Source organism: Mytilus trossulus, chromosome 3 (assembly GCF_036588685.1).
Source record: "Mytilus trossulus isolate FHL-02 chromosome 3, PNRI_Mtr1.1.1.hap1, whole genome shotgun sequence".
Taxonomy (NCBI): domain Eukaryota; kingdom Metazoa; phylum Mollusca; class Bivalvia; order Mytilida; family Mytilidae; genus Mytilus; species Mytilus trossulus.
Genome location: NC_086375.1, coordinates 2,091,214 through 2,112,296, shown reverse-complemented (window position 1 = coordinate 2,112,296; position 21,083 = coordinate 2,091,214). Strand labels below are relative to the sequence as shown.

Below are 21,083 nucleotides of genomic sequence, written 5' to 3'. Positions count from 1 at the left end.
AAAGAATCACTCTGATTCAAACCAAAAAGTCTCTGCAACTCACATTTTCAAGATGCTTGATTTCTTGATTGACAACATATTTGTTACAGTTGGTGGGCGTGTTTTTCAACAGACTGTCGGCATTCCAATGGGAACAAATAATGCCCCTCTTCTTGCAGACTTGTTCATTATATCTTATTATGAGGCCGACTTCATACGGAAACTTCTTAGCAAGAAAGAAAAGAAGTTAGCAATATCCTATAACATTACTTTCCGCTATATAGATGATGTTCTCTCATTAAATAATTCCAAATCTGGTGACTATGATGAATGCATCTGTCCCACCGAACTGAAGATAAAGGACACAACAGATACTTGTAAGTCTGCCTCATATCATTACTTACATCTAGAAATTAACAATGAGGGTTGGTTGAAAACAATAGAGATGATTTCAGCTTCACAATTGTATGCTTTCCATATCTATGTAGCATAATTCAAGTAGAGCCTGCATACAGAGTATATATCTTCCAATTGATTTTATTATCCTGGGCTTGAATTTACTTTCATGATTTCCGTGATAGAGTGTTGGTGCTTACAAGGAAACTATTAAACCAAGAGTTCAACATGGTTAAGTTGAAATCACACCTTTGTAAATTTTACGGACACCATATCGAGTTTGGTTGACTGTTATGGAATAAGCGTTTCACAGATGATATCGGATATGGCTAAGCGCGAGAAGGGAGACGTAGACACTCTTTCCGAATGGATTAAGGCAGAGAGGTCATTGATACAAATCAGAATTAATAAGAAACTTAATGGGTCTATCAATGCCCGTGCTACGTCAATCTTTAAAGACCCAAATGTTGCAAAACACCTATCCTACCTCCATGACAAGTATGTTGTTGTACCCGCAGATAAAGCCCAAAACAACATCGTTTTTGTGTGTAAAACTCATTTCATTCATTAACTGCTTGATAAACGAATACAATTAGGTATTGACAATTCACTTGGAAACTCAACATATACCCTCACAACACTTACCACAGAGGAAATTCTGGATAATCATAGGTCTGGTCTATGTTCCTTTGGAATTTCAACCAAAGATGAAGAACTGGATTTTCCATCATTGTATTGGATACCTAAACTACATAAGTGTCCTTACAAACAACAATATATTGCTGGGTCTTCTAAGTGCTCCACCCAACCTCTTTCTAAATTATTAAAAATGTAACATCTATGTTATCAGCAATTAAAGATGGGCTTCAAAGTTATTGTAAAACTGCCTACTCTAGTGAATCAGATGTGGATACTTAAAAATTCCAAAGATCTTTTTGAGTACATACAATCTAACTCTCTTTCATCTTGTGACAGTGTTAAAACATTTGACTTTTCTAATCTTTACATAAGTATTCCACATTCCAAACTAAAAGACAAATTGAAAGAGATGGTATTGCTTTGCTTCATAAAAAAGAATGGCCAACGTAGATACAATTATCTTGTCTTGGGGAGGGATAAATCCTTCTTTGTAAAGAATCACTCTGATTCAAACAAAAAATTCTCTGAAACTGATATAATCAAGATGCTGACTTCATGCCAGAACTTCTTATGAAGAAAGATAAAAAGTAAGCAATATCCTTTAACTCTACTTCCGCTATATAGATAATTTTCTTTCACAAAATAATTCAAAATTTGGTGACTATGTGGAACGCATCTATCCCATCGAACTAGAGATAAAGGATACTCCAGATACAGTTAAGTCGGCCTCATATAATGAATTACATTTAGAAATTGGCAATGAGGGTCGGTTGAAAAAGAAACTTTACGAAAACGGAGATGATTTCAGCTTTCCAAATGGGAACTTTCCATTTCTAAGTACAAAATGTAGCAACATTCCAGCAGCACCTGCATACGGGGTATATATCTCCCAATTGATACGATATTCCCGTGATTGCATTTCCAATCATGATTTTCTTGATAGGGGTTGATGCACACAAGGAAGCTATTAAACTAAGAGTTCCAAATGGTGAAGTTGAAATCATCCCTTCGTAAATGATACGGACGACATCACGATTTGGTTGAACGTTATGGAATACCCGTTTCTCAAATGATACCGGATATGTTCCTTGCGTCGTAACTACAACCCCCTTCCCTTTAATGAATGTGACCTACTGAATAAGACTATTTACCGGATTTGTTATCACATAAGCACATGTGGAGCAGGATCTGCTTACCCTTCTGGGGCACCTGAGATCAACCCTAGTTTTTGGTGGATCTGCTTACCCTTCTGGGGCACCTGAGATCAACCCTAGTTTTTGGTGGGGTTTGTGTTGTTTATTCTTTAGTTTCTATGTTGTATCATGTGTACTAATGGTTGTCTGTTTGTCTTTTTCATTTTTAGCCATGGCGTTGTCAGCTTTTTTTAGATTTATGAGTTTGACGGTCCCTTTGGTATCTTTCGTCCCTCTTTCATTATGCCGTAACTACAACCCCCTTCCTTTTTCACGAATGTGACCTACCGAATAGACTTTTTACCGGGTTAATAATAACATAAGGAACACGACGGGTGCCACATGTTGAGTAGGTTCTGCTTACCCTTCCGAAGCATCTGAGATCATCCCCAGTTCTTGGTGGGGTTCGTGTTGCTTAGTCTTTGGTTTTCTATGTAGTGTTATGTTCTTCATTTTACTCTCTGAAAGCATTGCCTATAGATATAGGAAGATGTGGTGTGAGTGCCAATGAGACAACTCTCCATCCAAATAACAATTTAAAAATTAAACCATTATAGGTTAAAGTACGGCCTTCAACACGGAGCCTTGGCTCACACCGAACAACAAGCTATAAAGGGCCCCAAAATTACTAGTGTAAAACCATTCAAACGGGAAAACCAACGGTCTAATCTATATAAACAAAACGAGAAACGAGAAACACGTATATATTACATAAACAAACGACAACTACTGTACATCAGATTCCTGACTTAGGACAGGTGCAAACATTTGTCTGTATGTCTTTGTCTTTGTTAGCCATGGTGTTGTTAAATTATGTTTGACTGTCTTTGATTCTTCTGGTATCTTTCGCCCAGCTTTTAAATCGATTTCTTTCCTAATTGCAGCAAATTTTTACGATCATCTTAAAACAAACAAAAGTGTTACAGTTGTAAACATGCATTAGAGAAAATATTTATAAGGATAACTGCCAGAATGAGCCAACAACCCATATCACTTAAGGGCATACGATACAGTTACAGGGGAGGTAATGACGTTGCTAACGTAATTTGTTATTTTCGCGACGTCAAACAGTGACATATCGGGAAAAGATGCATTTTTCGACTGATTTTTATCATTCAAACTGATTTAATATGAAAACGAATTCATGGACCCCTATTTTTCAAAACGGCATTTGGTTTCATTTTGCAGGGAGATTATTCGACCTAAATTTTATAAAACTGTAAATAGAGGTTTTTTTTAATTGTGATAAACATGCAGTAAAAAATTACGTTTTTTCCTCAATTCATGAACATTTGATAAATATGAGTTATTTCTGAATAAAAAATTGCATATTTTTTAAGATATTTATAAAATACAGAAATTACCGATTATTTATCAAAAAACAATTTGTTTTTATCTTTTATAACAAAAAAGTTATGTCTTTCTTTCGAAAAAGAAATTACGGCCACGAATCTGAATTTCGAGCAAATATACAAAATTTCGACCTCATTTTACTCAAAAAGTAGCACATGAAGGTATATTTTTTATTACATATTTGATTTAATCAGGTAAAAAATAGCCTATATGCAAATTTTCATGAACTTGTAAATAAAGGATCAAAACTGTATCGTATGCCCTTAATAAGAGAAACCAAATTACCTAAATTTTTAGTGAAAACATGCACAAACATATTTTCACGATGTTGTCTCACAACATTTATCAACAATGTGTCAAACGATACTACAAGGACGATCAGAAGTAAAAAAGTTTGAGAAAATGTACAATCTGCAAACGGTGTGAAAGGGAACCATATAAAATGTCATTTATGCATCCACTATATACAAAAGAAACGGGTTAGCCCCATTAATACGAACAGGAGTGGACTATTTTTGGCCAATTATTGTAAAATCAGACACAAGAATTAAAAAAAAGGTATGGGTTAGTTTAATTTTATACATGTCTAGTGGTAAGGGTCATCCATTTTGAATTACTGCAAGATATACCATGCAACAGAACAGTTTATACTAGACTTTCAAAGATTCGTAGGTCGCTATGGGAACCCAAAGTAAATAATTTCAGATAACGGTTCCATTTCATATTAGCAAGCAATACCTTTGAAGAGGCAAATGTCAAACTTACATGGCAATTGATGGAAGTCAGTGTCCATTCATTGTTAAGTTAGCATCTGGGATGTGTTGATTTTATGAACGATGTTTACGGAAAACAATTCGAAAATTATGTCTTACAAATGACCTCCTAAGAACTCTCTTAGAACCAACTCAGAACTTTTGAAATTTTTACCTATTTTATTTTAATATGTCTGTTTGTTTTGTTCACACCTCGCTGTCAATATAATGGAATTTGATGCGACTGTCATACAAGTGAGAGGTTTAGCTTTAAAACCAGGTTTAAGCCACCATTATCTACATAAGAAAATACATTAACCAAGTAAGGCAAGGCAAGTCAGGTAATATGACAATTGTTATCTGTTTGTTCGATGTGTTTGAGCTTTTAATATTGCCATTTGATTAGGGACTTTAACTTTGGAAATTTTCCCTTTTGACGTTTCCTCGGAATTCAGTGATTTTACTTTTTAGCCAAATGATCAATTTGAAGCAGCTATGAATTGTAGATCACTTGTAAAATTTGGAGATAACAGGATTTCATATAAACTCTTACGCCAGCACTGTGAGCACATTTTAAACTCTGAACCACAAAAACAGGCTTTCCAGATAATAACGATGATTTCCCAGATCCAGAATATTTACGTCAAATCTGTAGTGATAAACAATTTCTATTGACAAAGAAGAAAGACAGAAAAATCTGCATGACATGATGTGTATCTTCTTATTCTACAATAACATGGAAGGACTGTCAACGAACTTAGGAGTTGAATAATAAAGTGCAACAATCCAGCTAAGGTTAGGGATCGGACATTGTGCTGAACAACCTTTATAAGTTGGAAAATTGGGTTGATTTGTCAGTTAGTATAGTAGCCGAGATGGTCAAATAAGAGCTGGAAATTTGTATGTTACCTACAAAAACACTTAACCGAGCTCTGAATATCATGCATATGCTATACGTCCTATATATATAGAGAGAGAATGCGAGGAGGTTAGGGGAGACCAATAATTGGTATGGGGTTTTTTTGTCTGAGAAAGTTTTATACTAGTATTTGTCACACAATTTATTTTTTTCATCAAATTTGGGATCATAATTATTTTTTTGAAAACAAACATAACCCATCCCCCTTTTTTATAGGTTAAATGGTCTTTGAGGATTTTACAAATACAGATAAGGAAAAGAATACTGAGTTAGTAAATGGCAATGCTTTCAGAGAGTAAAATGAAGAATATAACACAACAATTGGAAACGTGAAAGTCTTTCATTGGTCTCGTCACAGTTGTGAACACAGGTATTTGGGGCGTGGACCCCCCTTTTTTGGACCTCACTAAAAAAAATGTTTGGTGTTTTTTTTTAATTTATTTACAATTTTCTACAATGTATAAACATATATCAAGTCTCATCAATCCATAGCTAGTTGATTACAATAACTTTTTTTTACTATCCATACGAGCCCCAAGTAACTTTTTTTACTATCCATACGAGCCCCAAGTAACTTTTTTTTACTATCAATACGAGCCCCAAGTGAATTCACGTGGGGATCGTATGGATAGTAAAAAAAGTTATTGTAATAGACTGGCAATGGATTGTTTAGACTTGATATATGTTTATTGGGTTCAAAAATATATTGGCGAAATAAAAAAAACACTAGACAATATTTTTTAGTGAGGTCCAAAAAGGGGGTCCATGCCCCAAAATACCTGTCGTTGCGAATAGTACAAAACAGATTTATTTCCCTCCAAATAACAGATACAGGGTCCATAAAAGACATCAAGAGCAGTACACAAGTATGAAGATAATTGACATTTATCTGACATTTTCTATTTAATTTTACCTGTAACGTGAAATGAACCAAGCTAGAACAGAATATTCTAGAGGAAATGGATAGACTAGTGAAAGTCATTGTTTATATTTATGTTTCAGAAAGCGGAATTCACCTTGTTACTAATAATAGAAATGTTCTCGTTCGTTATAGATTTTTCTAGATTTAGAATGTTCTTTGATTTTCGTATTTAGATATATATATATAAGCTCAGTTGTATTTGTGAATAAAGATCATTGTAGAAATAGTAGCGTCAGGAAAATTTGTCAAATAAAGGTATGTTTATAGATTTTTTTTAACATTATTTAAATGATAAATAATATTTTGAAAGTTGTTTGTTTTTGTCTACTCGTATTTCTGAACCTAATGTGTGTCCATCATTACATAAATGAAATACATTAAAAAAAAAAGATATGTACTTGGATATGCTGAATCGATCTAACCGTGTATTAAAGAACATTGGACCATAATAAAATAAAAATAAAAAAGGGCAAATTTCATATTTTGCAGTTCTTTCACCACATCATTCGGTGCCAAAATTCAGAGATTGGTTGCCTGATTGTTGATCATTGTTGTTTTCTTAACGTCCATGCAGTGGAAAATATTTCATAGATATAGGAAGCTTTGGTGTGAGTGCCAATGAGACAACTCTTCATCCAAATAACAGTTTATAAAAGTAAACCATTATTATAGGTCAATGTACGGCCTTCAACACGGAGCCTTGGCTCACACCGAACAACAAGCTATAAAGGGTCCCAAATTTACTAGTGTAAAACCATCAAACGGGAAAACCAACTATCTAATCTATCTAAAAAAAAAAGGAGAAACGAGAAACACGTATAAACTACATAAACAAACTACTGTACATCAGATTCCTGACTTAGGACAGGTGCAAATATTTGCAGCGGGATTAAAAGTTTTAATGGTACCAACTTCTCCCTTTTTCTGAAACAATACTATAATGTTGTTGGCGTTTTTCAAAACTACCTCTACCCTTTTGTATTTGGAAAGTATGTGCAATTTTCATCAAATTGAGAAATTAATTTTACAAACCCCCTTTCAAGAGTCAAACCCTGTTTTGAAATAAGACCCCTTTTTGGCAGTGATGATACATAAATTGTACTTCAAATCTGCACATTTAGTCATTTTAGGCATAAAAAATGTATAAATGGGTGTCTTTCAGTGTGTATTCATGCACAATTTCTACTGAGACTGTTTTGGGAAGAAGTTGTCTTTTGGGGATTAATTTTAAGCCATTTTTCAAATTGGGATTCTTCTCCAGGGGAAAAAGCCTTTATTCTCCACTAATTTAAGGCAAACAATATCACTGCATCACAACATAGAAAAAAACACGATAAATTATCAATTGACAGGCTCAACTCAATCAAAAAACGTAAATTAACACACTATGAACAAATAATTTTGAGCTGCGATGTCTGAATGCAAATGCAGAGTTAATAAAATATTTAGGGACAAACATTAAAGGCCAAAAAGCAAACAAACAAGTTCAAACAAAGCCATGGCAAAACACAACTGCGAAATATTTAACCCTTCGAAAATAATCACAGTTTTTATGCATGTTTACGACGATCAAATTTAGATATATGTTTCAAGCTTGAATATGTGGTGTCCATACAAGCATTAGCTTAATATTGTATGATCTTGTGTTGCTCGACCTGTGCGAAGTCTGCGTTTAAGATTTAACTTATTTATAGATATCAGGTCCGTAGCCAGGAATTTCCATGGGGAGGGAGGGGGGTTCAATGGACTCACAAACTCCATTTGAACAGTCTCAATTCGAACAGAACCTCGACCTCAACAGTGCTTATTTGCCAAGTTTTCAAGGGGGGGGGGTCGTCCGAACCCCCGACCCCCTGGCTACGGGTATGGATATAAATGACTCGGAGTATTTACAAGAAAGTATGGAAGAGATCATCCTCCAAAATGATAAAATTCTTATTTATAAGTTAATTTGTAAAATGCATTTTCTTAACTTCGTGACCATGATGCAATTCCTTAATTTGTAAAATCACGGTAATTTATTAAATTTTAACATGTATAGTAATCCCTCCGTTTCATGAATTTCTACATTTCTTGATAAGTGAAATGTAATTTCTTAATTTATTAAGGCAGCAACCATTTGGCTTTCGGAAAGGGGGGGGGGGCTATGATTTTTTTGGGAAAAAAAGTTTGTTTCCAGTTTTTGGAGAAAAAAAGAATTTGTTTTTGACCATGAGAATTATAAATTGTTTGTTTAACCCTCAGCTGCCACTATATGTAATGCTAGGGGCGTATCCAGCCATTTTTTTTAAAAGGTGGGTCCCAACGTAGAGTAAAACGAGGGGGGGGGGGGGGGGGGGCAACTATATGCTCCCATTCAAATGCCTTGATCGTCCCAAAAAAATACCTATATTTTAAATAGATAAAACTACAAATAAAAAATCCCTTTTCAACAAAATAATATTCAACAAAATAATCTATAAAAAGGTAAGGTTTTGGCTTTTAAGAAAAGCTTTTACTTTTTATCATGCGATCAGAAACGTACTTTCGGTTTCAATTAATGAGATTTACGGAAAATACCGGAAAATTCCGTGTTATGTTTGTTCCTTTCTATTGGTCACGAATTTAATCAATGACTAACGGATTTTACCGAATCATCAAAAAGAGGTCGAATATTCTGGAATTTGACGTCACTTCCGTAGAAAATTCTTGAAGAAGGCGAATAACTACGATGAATTACGCTATCCGGTGAACTAGTCCATGCATGATATTAGATAGAATCGCTTAAAAGTATAGTTTTCTCTTAAAATTAACATTTATTTCACAAGTTTTTGTCATTGATTTAATTTTTGAGGGTAATTAGTACTCATAAACATTATTATCAATTTTTTAACACCGCAATATTCCTACACAATATCTGTCTTTTTAAGCGTGGTCAAGCCACAAGGAACTTCACAAGAAAAACCGGCGTACAAGTACTTTCCAGTGAGGAACACCACACTGCGCCACGGTAAGTTTAGACATGTAGAAATAAATATAAGGCAAAGCATTCAATTTAAAAGCATTTTATATATTTACTGCATGTATATTTGTCTTTAAAAACATTAAAAGAAAAAAAACATAAATGATAAAAGGGGGAGAGAGAGATACAATAAAAAATTTGGAAACATGATCGCATGTGTCTAAGCCGGACATGAAATAACGCAACAAAGGATTTGGAGTAATAATGTCTGCAACTACTAGTATCTTTATAGGAAATTTGATGAATGGTTAAGTTTTCTTTCTTTAAATAGTCATTAAAAAAATTATTTTAGAAATTTATTTTTTTTATAAAAGCAATGTTATAATTTTAAGATTATAGAGTTCTATATTTTTCTCTTTATTTCCATTAATAATAAAAAAAAAAATATAGAGTAAAAACTGAAATTCCATTAAACATCAGAGCAAAATGAAAAATATGAAATGGAACTTTCTGGAACTATAAATAGAATAGAATAGAGTATTTTTAAATCCCAAATTACAGGGTTTTAAAGGGCATTAAATCAGATACAATTGATTTACATAATTGGTAACATCAATAATATTTCTTTATTTTCTTTGGTTACATCTTCTGACATCAGACTTCTGACAGACTGACTTCTCCTGAACTGAATTTTAAGTGCATATTGTTGTGCGTTTGCTTTTCTACATTGGCTAGAGGTATAGGGGGAGGGTTGAGATCTCGTCAACATTTTTAACCCCTCCCCATTTTTGGGGTCCCAAGGCGGGGCCTCTGGCCTTTGTTAGTCTTGTATTATTTTAATTTTAGTCTTGTGTACAATTTGGAAATTAGTATGGTGTTCATTATTACTTAACTAGTATATATTTGTTTAGGGGCCAGCTGAAGGAAGCTTCAGGGTGGGTGAATTTCCTCCCTACATCTACATTGAAGACCTGTTGGTGACCTTCTGCTGTTGTTTTTTCTATGGTCGGGTTGTTGTCTCTTTGACACTTTCCCTATTTCCAGTCCCAATTTTATGTTTAAAGTGTGATTGAAGGTATAGAAAAAAAAACTTATTTTTTAACTGTTCTAAATTTCAGATGCCAGAACCAGAACAAACTATGGAAGGAGAGGTTGAAACTTTTGCCTTCCAGGCAGAAATTGCCCAGCTGATGAGTTTGATCATCAATACTTTCTATTCCAACAAAGAAATCTTCTTGAGAGAATTGATCTCTAACTCATCTGATGCTTTGGATAAGATCAGATATGAAAGTTTGACTGATCCTTCAAAACTGGACCTTGGAAAAGATCTGGAAATTAGAATCATACCAGACAAGGACAACAACACACTGACCATTATTGATACTGGTATTGGAATGACCAAAGCTGACCTGGTCAACAACTTGGGTACTATTGCCAAGTCTGGTACTAAAGCTTTCATGGAGGCTCTACAAGCTGGAGCTGATATTTCTATGATTGGACAGTTTGGTGTAGGTTTCTACTCCGCCTACCTTGTTGCTGATAAAGTAGTTGTCCAGACAAGGAACAACGATGATGAGGAATATATCTGGGAATCAGCAGCTGGAGGATCATTTACAGTCAAAACAATAACAGGTAAAGAGAATTATTTTCAGATGAAGGTACATGGAGTTGGAATTTTTTTCATTACAGCTCAGTTTTGATCCATAATGATTTTAATGTGTAGATGTAGATCTAAAGAAGGACTATTCCATGTACAGTACAAATGTATGAGTTTCCTGTCTCTTCCTCAGGAATATGATAGTAAGAATAACATGATTAAATTATTAAAATTTATGTTCAGTGTCGATCATGTATATCTATAATGTAGATTGCAGAATTTTTAACTTGGAGAACCCAGGTTTGTTTGTGTCATTTGAACTTCATGTACATGCAATTGACAAGTCTTAATTACACTTGATATGAATAGGCCATTGTGGACATGAATTCATAATCTTTAAATATTATTTCTAGGCGGCGAGTCCGTTGGCAGAGGTACCAAGATTACACTTTACATGAAAGAAGACCAAACTGAATATTTGGACGAAAAAAGAATCAAAGAAGTTGTGAAGAAACACAGTCAGTTCATTGGTTATCCAATCAAATTGTTGGTAGAGAAGGAACGTGACAAAGAAGTATCAGATGATGAAGAAGAGGAAAAGAAGGAAGATGAAGATGAGGAGAAAAAGGTAATTAAATGTGGAAAATGATTCACAACTGGATCAATAGAACGATTATAAATGTTTATCTTCACTTGTCAAAATTGTATGCTGTCATGATTCTCTGTTCTTCCACCATAAACATGTATATTCTAAAGTAAAATTACAAAAATACTGAACTCTTGAGGAAAATTTAAAATGTCCTTTTAATATCAAAAGCTTAATTAAACATGTCAAACGAATGAATAACTACTGTCATATTCCAGACTTGGAATACATTTTCTTGTGTAGAAAATGGTGCATTAAACCTGGTTTTATAGTTTGCTAAACCTTTCACTTGTATGACAGTTGTCTAAAATTCCATTATATTGAAAAGAATGTGTAAATAGTTTCTGTAGGTTATTGGTTAAACTTAAATTTCTTTAGAAGACTTTAATTGAGAATGTAAGTTAACATTTGAATTAATCCTCTTTCCAGGATGACAAACCAAAAGTAGAAGATCTTGAGGAAGATGATGAAGATGAGGACAAAGACAAAGATAAGAAGAAAAAGAAGAAAATCAAGGAAAAATACACTGAAGATGAAGAATTGAACAAAATGAAACCCATCTGGACCAGAAACCCAGATGATATTACACAAGAAGAGTACGGAGAGTTCTACAAATCCCTGACCAATGATTGGGAAGATCATTTGGCTGTCAAGGTTGGTATTACCTCCGTCAGTTTAACATCGCCAGTAGAAATAATCTCTTACTTGATGACAAATTTTTCATTTCACTGAATTGTAAATAAAGATGTTTTGTTAAAAGTTCCAAGAATATGTTGTTGATGAAACCATAGAATTCAACAGTTTGGTTTCCATTTATGGTGAAAAGCAAACCCATACATTTATCAATCTATTTATACTGCTATTTATTACATGTATATTGTTGTGGTTTTACATTTTTGTTATATTGTTCATATTATTTATTTACAAAGATATTTATTAAATTGCTATAATGTTTAAAGTATTAAGCTCACATGTTGTACTTTAAATTCATAACTGAGAATAATTTATAAACTTTGAACTTTGTATTTTTAAACAATTTTGCACTCGACTCCCATATTATTATTTTGATCCGACATTTTAGATTTTATTTCTTGTTGTAGCATTTCTCAGTAGAAGGACAGTTGGAATTCAGAGCTCTACTGTTTGTCCCAAAGAGAGCCCCGTTTGACATGTTTGAGAACAAAAAGAAAAAGAACAATATCAAGTTGTACGTCAGAAGAGTATTTATCATGGACAATTGTGAAGACCTTATCCCAGAATATCTCAATTTTGTTAAAGGTGTTGTCGACTCAGAAGATTTACCTCTCAACATTTCCAGAGAGATGTTACAACAGAGCAAAATTCTCAAAGTTATCAGAAAGAACTTGGTGAAAAAATGTATTGAGTTGTTTGATGACATTGCAGAGGACAAAGACAACTACAAAAAGTTTTATGAACACTTTGGCAAGAACCTGAAGGTAGATATTTTATTTCTATTATATGTAATTCTGCAACAGTTTTCTAGTTGCTTGGCCTGTGGCAAGCTTAACCCATGATCAAATGCCACTTTATTTCACATATTTTTAGAAATTTATCAAAGATTTTAATGATCAGATATTCAAGTTAGAAAATGATGTTATACTTGTCAAGAAAATTGCCAAATTTTGCAAGGTGCTGGAATCTAATATCTGTTCTGAAAATATCAATGATGTCATTGTTAAATCTCAACATAAAATTTTGAGGTATCTTCCTTTGTCAAGAATTATTAAATTAGCTACTACTGTGCAATATTTCATTTGACTTCCAACTGATAATTAAAGCATTCTTAACCCTTCAGTGCTTACATTATATTGAAGGGGCAGGCCAAGAAGTTCTAATTTTGTGATTAGTTATGCCAAGTAAAATGCAATTGTATTGATAATGACCATAAAATTATGTTCTGTGAATGCATACTAATTTCTCATGTCAGACCGTGGTTTTAAAGCTTCTTGTAACTTTAATTTTCAGCTTGGAATTCATGAAGATTCCACAAACAGAAAGAAGATTGCTGATTATTTAAGATATCCCACCTCCAGTTCCGGAGAAGAAATGTCATCACTTAAAGAATATGTTTCCAGAATGAAAGAAAACCAGAAAGTGATTTATTACATCACAGGTAAAGATTGGTTATTGTTGTTGAATTAGATACAGATTATATTGACTTGAGGAAAAAGCGCAATATGGAAGAAAAAAAAAACTAGTTATAGTATATGCAATTGCTTATTATTTTCCACTAGTACAAGTTGAAAATGTAAAGAATCAGAACTCTATATGACTCTCCCTGTAATTGCGTCAATGATTAAAGGAGATGTGGCATGATTGCCAACGAGACCACTTTCTGACGAGATAAAAAAAGTAAAAGATAAAAGCAATTATAGGTTACTGTATTCAACATTCAACAAAGATAAAAAGTCATCTATCTAAAAGCCACCAACATGAAAAAAAATCAAACAAGAAAACTAACGGCCTACATGTTGAAATTCAACATTCAACCAAGATAAAAAAAAAAAAGTCCATCAAAAGGCCACCAACATGAAAAATGTGAAACAATTCAAACAGAAAACTTGCAGCCTACATTATAGTTGAACATATTTTTAGAAATACAAATATCCACAATTTATAGGCAAAAAGTCCTTTGATACACAGAGTGGGTATTATTTCTATATTGTATGTATGAAAAGTTTTCAAGCATGATTATTTATTTACAGGTGAATCCAAAGAAGTTGTTCAGAACTCTGCCTTTGTTGAGAGACTGAGGAAGCGAGGACTTGAAGTTATTTACATGATAGACCCCATTGACGAGTATGCTGTACAGCAATTGAAAGAGTATGATGGTAAAAATCTGGTCAGTGTAACCAAAGAGGGTCTAGAACTCCCTGAAGATGAGGAGGAAAAGAAAAAGTTTGAGGAGGACAAAGCTGCCTACGAAGGCTTGTGTAAAGTAATGAAGGACATCCTGGACAAGAAAGTAGAAAAGGTAAGAAAGATTTAGCTAGATATATTGATGAAGGAACAGATATAAAGAACTGTGAGAATATTTGTAGAGAATGAAAGGTGAAAAAAACTTATGGATTGTGTGGGGTGTTTTTGTTTAAACATCAGCATTTACACACCTGACTTCCTCCACCAATAAAAAACTGACCGCCATGAAATAGCCTAATGCTGTGCTTAAAAATGACGTTGAACCACCAAAAAACAATCAAAATCAGCATTTAGACAAGTTCACATGATGCGAATTGAAATTAAGGCATATTCAGACCAGGATTTCTGTTTTCATGATCATAGTTGTATGTGGTGAATCAACACCTGAAGTTGTAGTACAGTAGGGTTATTAACAAGTGAATGCCTATAGGTGTTTCATCATATATATTAATTGTTTATAGAAAGTACCTTTATGACACTAAAGAAGATTTGAGGATATATAGACAAACAAATACCAGTATAAATTTTGAACATTGGCAAAAATATTACATCTTATAAAATTCTTCAGTATGCTGCTCCAGAACCAGATCATGATCTCCTTGCTACTACAGACCTGCAAGAGTATCTGTTCCATGTGAATTTAAACTGTTGTAATGTCTATCTGTATGTCCCACAAATATTTCAAGTATCAAAAATCTTATTATTCTTGTCTTTTTTTCACACAGGTTACAGTGTCCAACAGACTGGTAACTTCCCCTTGTTGCATTGTAACAAGTCAATATGGGTGGTCAGCTAACATGGAAAGGATCATGAAAGCTCAAGCTCTGAGAGATACCAGCACCATGGGTTACATGGCAGCCAAGAAACATTTAGAAATTAATCCTGAGCATGCAATTATCAAATCTTTGAAGGAAAAATCCGATGCTGATAAGAATGACAAAGCTGTGAAAGACTTAGTTGTGTTATTGTTTGAAACCTCTTTGTTAGCATCAGGATTCTCACTAGAGGAACCACAGAGCCATGCCAACAGAATTCACAGAATGATCAAACTTGGTTTAGGTAGGTTTATTATCTAGTTATATAACTGTTCTTATCAGGGCCATTTATTTATTTGGAAAGATTGTCTTGTACTGTAATTTATTGAAACGCATTAGTATGATTGTTTCAGCTATATCTAAATTATAAAATGAAATTCAGGACTTGATTATATTTATTCAAAGATGGTGTTCTTTTGAGATGAACCTATAAATATAATGCAAAGATATATTCAATTCTCTATTTGTTCACACATCAACATGCTTATGTCCTATCACAAGTGAAATTAGGAAAACCATTAGTTACGTCAACAAATGGAAATAATTGAAATACAGATCCAGTGTCCATGAATAGTATCTTCTGAACTGTTTGACCTGTTAATATACATGTATCATTACCACAAAATTATGTCAAAACCACATGCAGAATACATTCTTATATTGATCACCATAAATATATTAATAATTAAAAAAAGAAACAAATGCTTTATAGTTACACAAGAAGTAATTTTGTATTCTTGTCTTGACCAATTCATGTTAAATGGATTATATTTACATTATAGGAATTGATGAGGAAGATGTACCAGTAGAACAAACAACAACAGAAGAAATGCCACCATTAGAAGGAGACGAAGATGATGCATCACGGATGGAAGAAGTCGACTAAACAAAAGAACTGTTATGAAAAGACACCCGCCATTTTTACATCTTAAATCATCATGTTATTGATATAGAAAAATCATGTGAATGAAAAGACAATTCAAGTCGCAAAAAATATCAGCAGAGACCACTGAAGTCAATTGTTGTTAGTGATAAAGATTTATGTATTTTGTTTCAGTTAAGAAAAAACTCATTTTTGTCTGTGATCTTCATTTTTCATTGTGGTTTTCATCCTTTTATATGAAAAAAATGTTATTAAAATCCTAAAAAAATTGTTTATTTGTAGATGATTTGAAATTCATTCTTGATTGTAGAGATTCAATACTACACTTAAACCCAGAATAACAAGGCCTTACTTATTAAGGTTGTTTCTGTTTAAAGTGAGGATAACTGACATAACTATCAACACAATATAAAAAAAGAAGATGTGGTATGATTGCCAATGAGACAACTATCCACAAAAGACCAAAATGACACAAACACTAACAACTATAGGTCACGGTACAGCCTTCAAATCAACCAAAACCTCAGTTGTTTGGGATTTAGATGTAGTGAATGGATCTCTATAAATCTTTGCCAGAACGTTTAATACATACCACTTAAGGAAAGTTGGGATTGATTTAGGGGGTTATAGTCCTAACAGTTGAGGAATGGGGGTCAAAATAAGCATTTTTGTAGTTTTCAAACAATATCTTGTTTGGATGAATTTGTCTGAATTTATACCACAAGTTTCCATACCATTAAGGAATGGTTAGTAATGACTTGAGGGGGTTATTGCTCAAAATGTTTTGGAATGGGGGGGCAAAAAAAGGGTTATTTAACCAGGTTTTTCTGGTCAATGGACAGTTAAGGCAATTTAAAAGCAATGTAAGGGAGGTAATTAAAAAATAGTTAACATCTCTTATACTAATGAATAATAATTAAAATTGACAACAACACTTCAAAAGATCTGCAATTTTATTATCTATGTCTACATGTTTCGCCTGCAAGGCAGGCTTCATCAGGACAATTTTTATACAGAAATTGAGCCCCTGAAGTACTCAAAGTGGTGCACTGAATTTGACGTCGTCATGGTGAGAGAAACAATGAAAAGTGAAAGTAGCAATACAGAGTTATAAATAGATAAGATAAATATAGAAAATCAAAGTTTGTATACAATGTAACTTGAGTTCGTTTTACTATTATTTGATACATGAAATTGTTCTAAAGGCTTGGCATCTAATAGGACGAACTTCCCATGGTTCCTACCACTTCGCAAGGCTTCTCTTCCAACCTGGCCATAGTTGGAGGTTACTACTTCCCGGCGCGTCGGCAACAATAGGAAGATTACGATCGCCGCTGTGGATAATAAAATTGTCAAAAACTGTTCCTTTGTTAATTATTTGGTGACTATGTAATTTTTGGATCGTCTGCAGTAGTTGGTCTGTATAATGGCATAGTTGTGAATTCCTAGTTCATTTAAGATCGGCGCCCGTGGTACGTTTCTTCTGCAATCATTTACATCTGCTATCATTTATAGATGTATAGGTGGTATCGGACATCTTGGTCATCTTGATTCAGTTGTTATTTCGTTGTAAGTATGGAATATTCCTTGGTCCATGTATATGCTGGTGGCCTGTAGATCGGCGCTGTTAGCTTGGCGGTTCCTTTCGGATGCAGGGGTTCACGATTAAATAATAAATTAAATTCCGCGAGGTGAACCAACGCCTGTGAAATCGTTTTGGTAGAGTCCCTGAAGTGGATACCTTGGTATGCCGGGTTGTCAAATCATGCAAATGAATGCAATCCTTAAATATTAATTAAAATTGACAACAACACTTCAAAAGATCTGCAATTTTATTATCTATGTCTACATGTTTCGCCTGCAAGGCAGGCTTCATCAGGACAATTTTTATACAGAAATTGAGCCCCTGAAGTACTCAAAGTGGTGCACTGAATTTGACGTCGTCATGGTGAGAGAAACAATGAAAAGTGAAAGTAGCAATACAGAGTTATAAATAGATAAGATAAATATAGAAAATCAAAGTTTGTATACAATGTAACTTGAGTTCGTTTTACTATTATTTGATACATGAAATTGTTCTAAAGGCTTGGCATCTAATAGGACGAACTTCCCATGGTTCCTACCACTTCGCAAGGCTTCTCTTCCAACCTGGCCATAGTTGGAGGTTACTACTTCCCGGCGCGTCGGCAACAATAGGAAGATTACGATCGCCGCTGTGGATAATAAAATTGTCAAAAACTGTTCCTTTGTTAATTATTTGGTGACTATGTAATTTTTGGATCGTCTGCAGTAGTTGGTCTGTATAATGGCATAGTTGTGAATTCCTAGTTCATTTAAGATCGGCGCCCGTGGTACGTTTCTTCTGCAATCATTTACATCTGCTATCATTTATAGATGTATAGGTGGTATCGGACATCTTGGTCATCTTGATTCAGTTGTTATTTCGTTGTAAGTATGGAATATTCCTTGGTCCATGTATATGCTGGTGGCCTGTAGATCGGCGCTGTTAGCTTGGCGGTTCCTTTCGGATGCAGGGGTTCACGATTAAATAATAAATTAAATTCCGCGAGGTGAACCAACGCCTGTGAAATCGTTTTGGTAGAGTCCCTGAAGTGGATACCTTGGTATGCCGGGTTGTCAAATCATGCAAATGAATGCAATCCTTAAATAATAATTAAAATTGACAACAACACTTCAAAAGATCTGCAATTTTATTATCTATGTCTACATGTTTCGCCTGCAAGGCAGGCTTCATCAGGACAATTTTTATACAGAAATTGAGCCCCTGAAGTACTCAAAGTGGTGCACTGAATTTGACGTCGTCATGGTGAGAGAAACAATGAAAAGTGAAAGTAGCAATACAGAGTTATAATATATGATGAATAATGTATAAAGAAATGTCGGGTTCTGACATTTGTATTGTGTCAGAAGCTCGTGTCAAGAATTGGATCACAATTCAGCTTGAATGTTGTGTCCATACTTGCCCCAACTGTTCAGGGTTTGACCTCTGCGGTCTGCTCTGCAGAGCACCTGTAGTGGACAAATTTATTCTTCAAAGAGATCGGTTGACAACAATGGAGACTGGGTGTTTTGGCTCTAAAATAACTAAGCTAATATTGGATGTAGTCTGTTTTATGAAGTTCATAGTTCATGATGTCTCAATTTTTGTCCACCTTAACAGAGTCAAAAGACTAGACATAGGTATGCTGTCGTCGGGGAAGTCATCAACAATGTATTAATTTATGATTAGGTCTAGTTTATGGTGAAAGGCAAGTCAATCATATTCGGTATGCAGTTATATAAGCATTAGCACATCTCATTTCTATGGAGGCTATTTGGCCCTGTCCCCTCAGTCCTGGTCTGTTGACTTGGAAACGTTTGCTCATTTTACATGCATTAGTAGTTCAGTTTATGGGAAGCCACAAATGGTGGGTCAATGATATTTGGTATGCAGTTGTATTACTTTGGAACATCTCATTTACATGGCGATTGATATGCCATGTAGGTCCGTTATGGTTCATTGACTTTGAATATTTGCACAAGTGGTGTAAGATGTTAAAGTATTGCTCTTTTGTTTTCAACAATTTCATTATCAAAATAACAAAAAGGCGAGACATATCTCTGTGATAACAGTTTATTTTATATTTCAGAAATAATACTTCTTCAAATAATTTTTGTTTGTAAAAAAAAGTCTGAAAGGGGGGAGGTCAATATGCAACAGCACAGTATATTGCTCAAAAGCAAAAAAGGAATTTTATTTTGGGGGAAATTGAAATTTGCACAAAAGCAAAAAAAAACCTAAATTCAAACCATTTAACCAATTCTAAGTTCTTTGACTACATTTATTCCGTATCAGAAACCTATTGAGTATGTGTCGGACTCAAATATCAAAACAATTCAAATTCAGACCTGTATCAAGCGAATATTGTGTCTATGCCCAACTGTTGGACCCCTGCGGTCGTACCCAGTTGCGCCCAGCAATATTTTATGTTTGTAAGAGTTGAAACTTATCCTGTACCCGGATCAGTGATGTATCAGATCGTTAACATTTTGCTTATATAAAAAAGACGTGCCAATGAGACAACTATCCACAAAAGATCAAATTGACACAAACATTAACAATTATAGGTCACTGCACCGGCCTTCAACACTGAGCAAAGCCCATACCGCATATAGTCCGCTATAAAAGGCCCCGATAAGATAATGTAAAACAATTCAAACGAGAAAACTAATTAGTAAACATGTATTTGTTGTTCACTTCAATTTTCCACTTACCTGCCTCCTTAACTAATTGCAATTTCCCTCCACTTCCCCATACGTTCGTCGATTTTTATACGACCGCAAATTTTGAAAAAATTTTCGTCGTATATTGCTATCACGTTGGCGGCGTCGTCGTCGTCGTCGTCGTCGTCGTCGTCGTCGTCGTCCGAATACTTTTAGTTTTCGCACTAGTAAAAGTGAATAGAAATCTATGAAATTTTAACACAAGGTTTATGACCATAAAAGGAAGGCTGGTATTGATTTTGGGAGTTTTGGTCCGAACATTTTAGGAATTAGGGGCCAAAAAGGGCCCAAATAAGCATTTTCTTGGTTTTCGCACTATAACTTAAGTTAATAGAAATCTATGAAATTTTGACACAAGGTTTATGACCACAAAAGAAAGGTTGGGATTGATTATGGGAGTTTTGGTTTCAACAGTTTAGGAATTAGGGGCCAAAAAAGGGCCCAAATAAGCATTATTCTTGGTTTTCGCACAATAACTTTAGGTAAAGTGAATAGAAATCAATGAAATTTAAACACAATGTTTATGACCACAAAAGGAAGGTTGGTATTGATTTTGGGAGTTTCGGTCCCAACAGTTTAGGAATTAGGGGCCAAAAAGGGACCCAAATAAGCATTTTTCTTGGTTTTCACACCATAGCGTTAGTATAAGTAAATAAAAATCTATGAAATTTAAACACAAGGTTTATGACTATAAAAGGAAGGTTGGTATTGATTTTTGGAGTTTTGGTCCCAACAGTTAAGGAAAAAGGGGCCCAAAGGGTCCAAAATTAAACTTTGTTTGATTTCATCAAAATTGAATAATTGGGGTTCTTTAATATGCCGAA

At 34.2% G+C, this 21,083-nt stretch overlaps 1 protein-coding gene across 1 annotated transcript; it reads left to right on the top strand.

Annotated features, from left to right (window-relative positions):
* The first annotated feature begins 6,330 nt into the window (after nucleotides 1-6,330).
* On the top strand, nucleotides 6,331-16,246 carry LOC134709977 (heat shock protein HSP 90-alpha-like). The gene is made up of 10 exons (XM_063570106.1): nucleotides 6,331-6,408; nucleotides 9,063-9,142; nucleotides 10,213-10,726; nucleotides 11,105-11,319; nucleotides 11,767-11,991; nucleotides 12,438-12,794; nucleotides 13,324-13,471; nucleotides 14,064-14,332; nucleotides 15,003-15,336; nucleotides 15,875-16,246. The coding sequence occupies exons 3-10, from the start codon at nucleotides 10,213-10,215 to the stop codon at nucleotides 15,976-15,978; spliced, it is 2,166 nt and encodes a 721-aa protein (XP_063426176.1). The 5' UTR covers nucleotides 6,331-6,408; nucleotides 9,063-9,142; the 3' UTR covers nucleotides 15,979-16,246.
* Nucleotides 16,247-21,083: the final 4,837 nt, after the last annotated feature.

What these genes read in the sequence shown, in the direction of transcription:
- LOC134709977 (XM_063570106.1), top strand. Translation starts at nt 10,213, where the DNA reads ATGCCAGAACCAGAACAAACTATGGAAGGAGAGGTTGAAACTTTTGCC. An exon ending in TGGACAAGAAAGTAGAAAAG is followed by an intron (nt 14,333 to 15,002) that starts GTAAGAAAGATT and finishes TTTTTCACACAG; the next exon opens with GTTACAGTGTCCAACAGACT. An exon ending in AATGATCAAACTTGGTTTAG is followed by an intron (nt 15,337 to 15,874) that starts GTAGGTTTATTA and finishes TTTACATTATAG; the next exon opens with GAATTGATGAGGAAGATGTA.